Source organism: Leptonychotes weddellii, chromosome 7 (genome assembly GCF_054177405.1).
Source record: "Leptonychotes weddellii isolate Sample4059 chromosome 7, ASM5417740v2, whole genome shotgun sequence".
Taxonomy (NCBI): Eukaryota; Metazoa; Chordata; class Mammalia; order Carnivora; family Phocidae; genus Leptonychotes; species Leptonychotes weddellii.
Genome location: NC_138375.1, coordinates 90,325,095 through 90,335,635, shown reverse-complemented (window position 1 = coordinate 90,335,635; position 10,541 = coordinate 90,325,095). Strand labels below are relative to the sequence as shown.

At 36.4% G+C, this 10,541-nt stretch overlaps 1 protein-coding gene across 1 annotated transcript in view; it reads right to left on the bottom strand.

The window, feature by feature from the left end:
• ANKRD31 (ankyrin repeat domain 31) overlaps window positions 1-10,541 on the bottom strand; it is a 127,594-nt gene that overhangs the window by 58,392 nt on the left and 58,661 nt on the right. The window contains exons 12-15 of the mRNA XM_081825593.1: window positions 10,126-10,129; window positions 8,619-8,754; window positions 3,144-3,196; window positions 675-2,205 (exon numbers count right to left, since the gene is read on the bottom strand). Of these exons, the coding sequence (XP_081681719.1) occupies window positions 675-2,205; window positions 3,144-3,196; window positions 8,619-8,754; window positions 10,126-10,129 (1,724 nt within the window). The remainder of the gene's footprint in view (window positions 1-674; window positions 2,206-3,143; window positions 3,197-8,618; window positions 8,755-10,125; window positions 10,130-10,541) is intronic.

Genomic DNA, 10,541 nt, shown 5'->3' with positions numbered 1-10,541 from the left:
GCAACCTCAGTGTTGCAGTTCTCGTTACTGGTTATATGATTAGAAAAGAGTCTAGCCTCATAACTGTTCCAAATTTCTGTTCCTAGCTGGATTGATTTTTTTAAAATTTTATTTTGTTTTATTTATTTATTTTTTAAGGGAATGAAACCCTTTAAAAATGCTTTTAGGGGCACCTGGCTGCCTTAGTTGGTAGAGCATATGACCCTTGATCTCAGAGTTGTGAGTTAGAGCACTAATTGGGTATAGAGATTACTTAAAAATAAAATCTTTAAAAATAAATAAATAAAAAATGTTTTTATATAACAAAGTTTGCTGGATGCAATTCTGATGGGAATACAGTGAATCACTGAAATCAACAGAGCTAACAATTTCCTGCTATGGAAATGTTAGGTTAACTGATATTAAATAAGTGCTATATTAAAAAGAAACATAAAAATTGGTAGAAATATTGTTTATTAACTTCTGTAAATATCAATTTAGCAACAATCTTTGATAATAACGGTTTGGTTTTCAAAGTAAACAATACTACTTAACTAATAATATCCCTAAATTATAGTCCACATGTCCTCATTCTTGTCAGTTTGGCTAAGTTCAGCGGAATTCAGTTAGAAATTTCTATAAAATAAGTAAATCTACAGGAGATGTGTACAAAGCAAGCAATATACTACTAATACCTGGTTTATGAGAAATTTCCTTTTCTTCTTTCTGTCTAAGTTGTGAGATGTTGGCCAATTCTTTACTGGTATTGTCAGTGGAATAAAAAAATGTATCATGTATGGTTTTGCTCTCTGGAAGATCTTGTTTCCTTTTTTTAACTGTAGTTGTTTCTATTACTTGAGAATTAACAACTGTGGATGAAGGCCCATTTGAAGAACTTGTTTTCTGGCTTTCATCATTGTAATTCCTTTTAGTGTCTTCTCCCTCATTTACCTTTTCCACAATATGTGTATCTGTTTGATCCATTAAAGGAGTCAGTGCTCTGGAGCTAAAATCTTGAGACCTTTTGAATAGCTTCACATGACTAGTCAATTTTGAAGCTTCCTGTGTTGAAAATGTTCTTGGACAAGCTAGGGAAGTATGCTCAGGATTGCCATGTGAGTGATCAAAAGAAGTTTCACATGCGCATTGTTCATAATTGGCAATATGTTGTTCAGGACCTATTGTATTATCTGAATCAGAAAGATTAACAGCTTCCTGTTGTGGAAGTATGATTAGACTGTATGCTTTTAATTCATTTTCCTGTGAAAAATGGTTTTCAGAAGGGAAAAACTGATGAAAATCCATTTCTTCTGTATTTGTTATATTCTCGTTATAACTACAGTGGTTTTTGCAACCTGTAAAACATACCGGTCTTTTACATGCTATAGTCTTCTCAGAGGTAAAGCAATCATCATCATCAACATTATTATAATTTTCCTTTATAAAGGATGCAAAAGAATGTTCCCACTTATTAAGGCTCTCACCTTTTTGACCTGAGTTACTGTTTTCAGGAGATTTATAAGGGCTAATGTGCTGCTGTTCTTGGTGAGTATGAGACTGCTGATCTGTAGTAACAAGTGGTAACTTGATTTCTTTCTGTAAGGAAAGTCCTGAGAAAAGAACAGCTTCCTCTTGGTCAGTGGATTCTAAGAATTTTATTTCTTGATTATCTGATAAATCTAGGCTCTGGGTATGTGTCTCTCTGGGAATTGAACAAGCCTCAATATTGTTACCTAATCCATTTTTCAGGCTTGACAGAGGTGGGCTAAAAAGTTTATGTGACTTTTCTGGAAGGTCATCAAAGGCTTGGAGATTATCTTGCTGACCATTAACCAATCTGTTTCTTCTTCTGAAAGAAGAAAGAGCTATTATCTTTCTTGGAATGTGTATTTCTTGTTTTGCATCATCCACTTGAGTTCTTTTATGTTGTGTGTTTCTTCTTCCTTTATCATTAGACACATTTGTGTTAGGACCTTTGACATTCTGAAGACTCTTCTTTCTGAGTCCCCTAGTAGAGTGTATTTGGTTAAGAGTTGATTGTTTATGCTTGGATTTACCAAATTTTGTGTCTTTGGAATCTTTTTGGTAAGGTTCATATACATCTTCTTTATTTATAAATAATCCTCCTTTACTTCCTTTATCAACTTTTTCAAGTTCTGACTTCTGTCTGTTGGAATTTTCATTACAAACGAACCCAATGAGATTTTTAGAACTGAATTTTGGTTTCTAAAGAAATAAAACATATAGTTAGCTTTAATTTTCAGCTGTAGTTCTATACTCAATTAATTCAGGATTATTGATAAATCAAACCATTACTCCATTCAATTTTGTGATTTGATCTAACCACAGGGCCTGATGGGATATATACAACCTGATATTTTAAAAAGACTAATAGAAAAAGGCAAATGTAGTAGACTAAGACTCAGTATGTGTACTAATCTGTATTTTCTGCTTCACATTTTAATTTGTTTTTGCCAGTATTTAGCAGTATTAATCTCATTAAGCATAAAAAAAATTTAATCTACTTAATTTTTATGGGCTTTAAGCATAATCAAACAAGAATGCTTTCAAGACCCTCTCCTCTCCTAATTGTTATATAGATACAGCTAGAATTAAGAGAGTTCTTTCATCTAGTGTCTGTGACAGACTATAGGTAGGGCAGCAGAAGAAGGAATTTAAAAACAAGAAGAGAAATATGCTCCCAAACTGATTTGCATGAAAAAATTATTGTGGGCTGCTAAGATTAAAACAGGGACACCACTTCCTCTCACTCACCACAACTCAAGCACCAGATGAAGAGTAACTGCCCACCATATAAAATTTGAAGGAATGGATCAACACCTTTGGCTCTTGTACTGTGCTTAGGCCAGAGGAAATTCGACATGGTTGATAAACCTCCTGGCTCCATGAAGAGGAGGACAAAGGAAATGGCTACTGATACGTCAGTGTGCCGAGACAAGCTATATTTACTCAATTGCTTCGCAAACTAACAGCCCAGAACCCTCTGATTCTCATGTAATTATTCTTAAGTTTCTTAAAAGTAAAGGTGAAGTCACTATTCCTGATGAATGAATGCTTCGGCATCTTTCCTTCCACTCTGATTATCTATAAAATAAGTAGCAGGTTCATTCCATAAACATGTTTATTGCTAAACAGAGCTATACCTTGTGCTGGTGTGCATCCTCTATGTCTAATGGGTCGGTGCTGTTCTTTTGAGCTGTAAACAAAAAGAGAAAATCAAAGAAAATAGCCTCCAGTGGTCAGACTCTAGATTTCTAAAACCCACCTGTCCTTTGCCCTGAGAAAACCAGAGAAGTAAGTGAAATTATGCAAACATTTTCCATTCAAATTGGCACATATAACATTCTATAACTGATAGTTCTCCTATGTTTTAGAAGCCCCATACTATCTTGAGAAAGCTGAAAACATTTCTGTAGGAAAAGCAATATGGCTCCAACAAGGTAATACCAAAGGCTGGCAATAAACTCACTATTTTAACATTCCCCATAGATATATCCAGAAACACAACTGTTGGCAAACTACTTTTAGAAAGCAAGATTCTTTCATAATTTACTGGATTATCATTTCCTAATATGTCTGCTTAATAAGGTTCTAGTTTGAATGCTTCATTCTCTTTATTTATTTTTTTATCTTTATTTTTTTAAAGATTTTATTTATTTATTTGTCAGAGAGAAAGAACACAAGCAGGGAGAGCGGCAGGCAGAGGGAGAAGCAGGCTCACCGCTGAGCAAGGAGCCCCATGTGGGACTCGATTCCAGGACCCTGGGATCATGACCTGAGCCGAAGGCAGCCGCTTAACCAACTAAGCCACCCAAGCGTCCCTGAATGCTTCATTCTCTTAAAAGTGAAACATACATGCAGGGAAAAGGTCGCTCTTGAGAATGAGTAAGACAAAAAAAAGACGGTTTGAATAAAATATACCTAGGTTGATAATAAAAAAAAAAAAGTACTTTAGTGTCTCTTTTAAATACTAGAGGTGGAATTAGTTACCTACATATGCATTTGGCCACAACAGATAAAAACCTAGAAACAGTGCTTTGCACATAGGAGGTATTCAATGATTATTTAATAGAGGAAGGAATAAATGAATGAAAATTCTTTAAATACATTATGAACTAGAAATTTAAAAATATTTTAACAGGGATGTAGCTGGGAAAAAGAACATTTTATTTCTTGGGAGTAGTTTTCATGACAGCAATCAAATTATAATGTACATAATGAGGCTTGGCATTCACCTATACACCTCATGCAGGAGAGTTGACACACAGAATGTCCTTCAGTGAAGCAAAGGAGCTGGGAGCACAGTCTCTGGAACCGATTCCTGAGTTTTTATCGTCACTCATTCGCTTAACAGCTGGGTGACCCTGGGTTAAGTTTCTTAGTATCTCTGCCTCAGCTCCATAAAATCAAAGTAGTAACAGTCCTTATCTTATAGAATTGTTATGAGGATTAAATAAGATAATCCATGTAAAGACTTTAGAGGAGTTCTTGGCACAAAGAAAATGCTCCATCATTAATTTTGTTATTATTATTTTTCAAGAGCAAAAAGGACTGTGTGCCTTCTCCTAACTTTGGTTCTTAAATAGAAGAGCAGGGGGCACTTGAGTGGCTCAGTGGGCTAAGCGTCTGCCTTTGGCTCAGGTCATGATCCCAGGGTCCTGGGATTGAGCCCTGCATCTGGTTCCCTGCTCAGTGGGGAGCCTACTTCTCCCTCTCGTCCCCACTCTTGCTCTCTCTCGCTATCTCTGTCTCTCTCTCAGATAAATAAAATCTTTAAAAAAAATAAATAAATAAAAATGTTTTAAATAAAAAAGCAGAAGAATGTTTTACAGGAACCACCATTTGGGGCATGGTTCCTAAGAGAATCTGGAAGCAAGAAAGGGGCTCTTCTCCCCTCTCACTTTGTTTTGTTTTCTGTATAGAAAGCATCTTTCAACTAACATCTTTCTTTTTTCTGTTCATCTTATTTAAATTCAATTAATTAACATATAGTATATCATTAGTTTCAGATGTAGAGCACAGTTATTCATCAATTGTATATAACACCCAGTGCTCATTACACCACGTGCCCTCCTTCATGCCCATCTCAGTTTTAAGAGTCTATATGCTCTATTATAACCAACTTAAAAAAAAACAAACTACACAGATATAAATTCTGAAGTGGTGAATTTTAGTGACGTAGCTGTAATTCTTTTCACTCTGTTGCTCCAAGCTCTGTCATATGTAAGATACTGTATTGAAGTATTTTACATACATCAACTCTAATCCTCACAATAACAATCCCACAGATATGTAGGTAGAGGAGTAGATATTATTATTAAGCCCACATTTACAGATGAGAAAAGTGAGAGTGTTAATTTACCCCAGGCTATAAAATTAGTAAGAATGAACTCTTGTCCTATACCAAAGTAGATGTATTGTACTCTACAACAGAAAAGCACCAAATATATATTGCATGAGGAAGGTCCTTTATCCATCATTCCCATAATTAAAAGCTCTTCAACTGAAATTTAAAAACAAATACTCTGTTTGATATTCTTTATTTAAGTAAACTAATTTTTTCATTTATATTGATAAGTAAGCTGATAATTAATGACAGACTTTGAAAGTTCAAACTTAAGAAATATTCAAACCACCTGATGAAGCACGATAATACAGCCCACCTCGTAAATTGCCTCCCTAAAGAAGAGTGGGAGCTAACTCCTAAGAAGAAAGGCTTGGGATTCCTTCCCTGAATGAAATTCCCTTGGGTAAGTATAGGTCAGAAGTGGGCAATGGTGAACAGGAGATTCTGGATTTGGAGAAAGGGCTAAAATGCTGGAGAAAGCACTCTCAGCAGAGCAAAACAATGCATGCTACCATAAAATAGAGAAGTCAAGCAATTAATCAGATTATCAAAACAAAAAAACATAAAAATACACATACTTTTGCCTCCAACTGAATATCTGCAATTTTTCATATAGCTTGAAATGTAAATATGAGTGCAATAATCTATACAGTTTATATAAATACGAATATAATAATCTATCTCAATGTGCTTTTATAGACCTGGCCTCAACAAGGTGGAGTCTGTCCCTCTTATTTTCTGATGAGATTGGGCTAAAGGGGAAGAAGGCTTTTGTTCTAAAGAACCATTAATTCATTACCTCTTGGTGGACTTTAATTATCAATGATGTTATCTCTTTATTATAAAGTAGGCTGTTTTGTTTTTTATTGTTACGTTAATCACCATACATTACATCATTAGTTTTTGATGTAGTGTTCCATGATTCATTGTTTGCGCATAACACCCAGTGCTCCATGCAGAACGTGCCCTCTTTAATACCCATCACCAGGCTAACCCATCCTCCCACCCCCCTCCCCTCTAGAACCCTCAGTTTGTTTTTTAGAGTCCATCATCTCTCATGGTTCGTCTCCCCCTCCGATTTCCCCCCCTTCATTCTTCCCCTCTAAAGTAGGCTGTTTTAATCCAAGTCTTAGTCCTTAGTCAATAGCATTTAAACAGTTACCTCTTTAGGGAAAATTTTATTAAAATATAGTTTAATGGAGTGCCTGGGTGGCTCAGTCAGTTGAGCATATGCCTTCGGCTCAGGTCATGATCCCGGGGCCCTAGAATAGAGCCCCATGTCAGGCTCCCTGCTCAGCGGGGAGTCTACTTCTCCCTCTCCCTCTGCTCCTGCCTCGTGCTCTCTCTCTCTCAAATACATAAATATTTAAAAATATAAAATATAGTTTAATAAAATTGAATGAAGCACATACACATCTCTTGAAGGTAAAGAATTTGTTTCGTTTGTTGTGTTTAAAAGGACTAACACACTACTTATTCAACAAATATTTACTGAATGCCTACTGTATACAAGGCATTTTAGTACTCATCACCAGACTAAATAAAGATCCTTTCCTTCATGGAGCTTAGATTCTTGGGGAAAGACTGAGAATAAAAAATAAACAAACTGTCCAATGTGTTAAAAGGTGTTAAGTGCTATGGGAAAAGGATAAATAGAATAGTAGAGTAGGGTAAGAGGGATTGGAATGAGTGTGGCAGTTTGAATAATATGTTCATAAAATTTTTGATACTCCTCCTTTCAAAAGGTGGAACTTCCCAGACTTAGTGACTTACTTAGAACAAATAGAATATGGCAGAACTGGTTGTATATCACTTCCAAGATTAAGTTATAGAAAGCTTGTGGCCTCTGTCTTGGGTGCCTTCTCTCTCTTGCATCACTTGCTCTGAGCCAGCTGCCAGGCTGTCAGCAGGCCTAAGGAAAAAGCTCATGTGGCAAGTAACTGAAGCCTCTAGCTAACAAGCAGTGAGGAACTGAGGCCTGCCAAGAACCATGTGAGTGAGCTTGAAAGTGGATTTTCCTGTCCTAGCTGAGCCTCGAGATGACCATCTGTCTAAGAGCTTGGCTGCAACCCATTAGAGACCCTGATCCAGAACTGGTTACTCACTTGAAAGGCTTTCAGACTTGTAATCCTCAGAAACTCTGAGAGATAATAAATGTTGTTTTAAGATGCTAAATTTTGGGTAATTGTTGCATAGTGATAGATAACTAGTACAGTGAGGGTGGGAAGGAGGCAGGTTGCAGCAGTATTAACTAGGATGGTCTAGGCCTCCCTGAGAAGATCACATTTGAACTAAGACTTGAAGGAGGTGGAGGAGGCCCATCTGAAGAACAGCAAGGAGGCCAGTGTGACTGAAGTCTAGTGACAGAGGTAGAGAATGGTAGGAGAAGAAATTAATTAGGGTGGACAGCTGATATAGGGGCCTGTAGGCCACTATAAGGATACTGACATTTCTTCTAGATTAAATGGAGAGCCACTGCAGGGTCTTGAGCAGAAGAATGCTGTGATCTTACCAAAAATCTAACAGACACATTAAGGAGAATATAAAGAAAGTGCCATATATGTAAATTCTTCTTATTGACAACCATAAATCGAGTTCTTTTGTAGTTCAATTTTTTTTTAATAAAGATTTTATTTATTTATTTGAGAGAGAGAATGAGATAGAGAGAGCATGAGAGTGGGGAGGGTCAGGGGGAGAAGCAGACTCCCTGCTGAGCAGGGAGCCCGATGTGGGACTCGATCCCAGGACTCCAGGATCATGACCTGAGCCGAAGGCAGTCACTTAACCAACTAAGCCACCCAGGCGCCCTGTAGTTCAATTTTTACCAGTGTAATGGATGACAGGGTAAAAATACAGCCATAAGAAAAGATTGTTAGGGAATAGAAATGGAAATAAACAATCCTGGCCATACTCATCGAGAAAGATACAGCCAAATATAATTTACATCATATCATGTTATTCACCCAAAAAATTGTAAGGGAAAAAAAGAACTTTATAAAAGTTTTCTTAACTGTTTGCAATGCAAAGCACCAGTGAAAAGTACATTTGATATTATTTCTCTTTGTTCTCTTTGTTCTTTTAGAGACCTACCATTATGTGCACTTGCAAACAAGTCAGTGTGCTTTATTAAAGGAATGGGGCAAGGACACCACTGGATGGATTTTCTCAAAACTAAGAAGGAAAAGAAACTTAATTTCTATAATTCTAAATTCAATTTCTGTAACTCTCTATGAATATGATAAACAGATATAACAGGGCAGTTTAATCTTACCTGGTTTTTGGTGTTTAGGAATATATTTCTCAAGGAGACGCTTCATACATGAATCTTTGGCCTCATCCAAAGGACACTTTCCACCGTCACTTCTAAGTAACGGATCGGCTCCATTCAAAAGAAGTAACTCTGCCACCTATGGGAAGATTGTTCATGTGAGCATGCCCAGACAAAAGGTATATTATTGTAAATGTGTGCTAACATACAACTCTAAGCAACATCTGATATTTCTTTCAATAACAGAGTTTGGGTTTACCTCCAACAACTTTGCCCAATAAAAAAATTAATGTAATTGCGACTGAATCATAATTTGTTGATATACATACCCTTATCTTACCAAAAAAAGAGAGAAACAGGGAGAGAGGGAGAGGGGTAGAGAGGAAGAGGGGTAGAAAGGGAGAGGGAGGGAGGGAGGGAGGGACTGAAAGAGGAAAGGTGAGAAATGTATATAGTTCAGATGCTGGTGAAATGGAGCTGGCAGATATACCAAGAATTAGCATTGGGTTCTGTAGTAGTAAATGTAAGTTTAGCAGGTTCCAGGAGATGGTTATGTCTTCTGTCTATAACTATGTTGCTGCTGCCCCTCCTCAGAGTGTCAGGGAGAAACCAGTCAACCCTTAATCTATTACTACTCCTCAAGTAACCTCCTCTATGAAGCACTCCCTGACCTCCCATCCATTGCTGCTCTAGAGAAAAATGACCTCTCCCTTCTTTCAGGTACATATTTTACCATAGTGCACAATATATATATTTATTATTACATTATTTCTTATATATTTGTCTTGCCTGTATGCTAAGGTTTCTGAGGGTGGGACTACATTTTTCTTTTAAAATTTATTATTTTTGAATAGGGAATTAATGAATACCATTCAAAATACAGAAGGCTCAGAAAAGTATACAATGAGAAATAAGTTTCCCTCCTCTACCCTTATCCTCCAGTCATCCAATTTTTTCCTAGGCCCTTGTTACAGTTTCTTCTGAATTTTTCCACAGTTAATCTAGTCCAACAGGTATATGTATGTATGTATGTATGTATGTATGTATACATATATTTTTTTCTTATGCAAGTGGTCATATAGTATATACATTCCCTTATATTTTGCCCCTGAACAACAAAGCTTTGAGACTGTACCATACCAGTATAAAATAAACTTCATTATTTTTAGCATTTGAGGAATAGTCTACTAGTAAATGTACTGTACTTTATTTAACCAGTACCGTCCCAATAGATGTTTAAGTTGCTTTCAAGCTACAGATATATGTCTTAATTATCTTTATATTGCCAGTGCTTATCTCAGTGTCTGGCACAGAGTAGTCAATAATATTATTTAATAAAAGAATGCATGTAATCAGGGAGGATATGCGGAGTAGGATCTAAGTAACCCTACACTAAAAGGAGACTAAATTTTCATGTTAATATCTGGAATGAGAAAAAGGATCTGAATTTCTGTAAATTGTATATACCCCTCAAATTAAATATATATGCATTGTTCCTTTTATAACAGACCATACTAGGAGAGAAAAACATAATACCACAAAGAGACAATATAAGCCAGATCCCTTAAAAATTATTAAGACTCAGCAATTCTGTTTCTCAAACTATTTTATTATGAGAATTTAACGCTAGATAGGGAAATTGGAAGTAATAGTATATATAATTAAATCTATAATTCATATATAAGCCAGGTGTAAGAGGATAACGAACTTATGTCTGGATCTTCATGTTTTGTTCAGCAAAGAAAATAAAGAGTATACAGCTTTCTTTTAGGAAAAGAAGTTTTGAAGAAGAAGAAGGTAGCGGGAGGGGAAGAATGAAGCGGGGGAAATCGGAGGGGTAGACGAACCATGAGAGACGATGGACTCTGAAAAACAAACTGAGGGTTCTAGAGGGGAGGGGGGTGGGAAGATGGGTTAGCCTGGTGG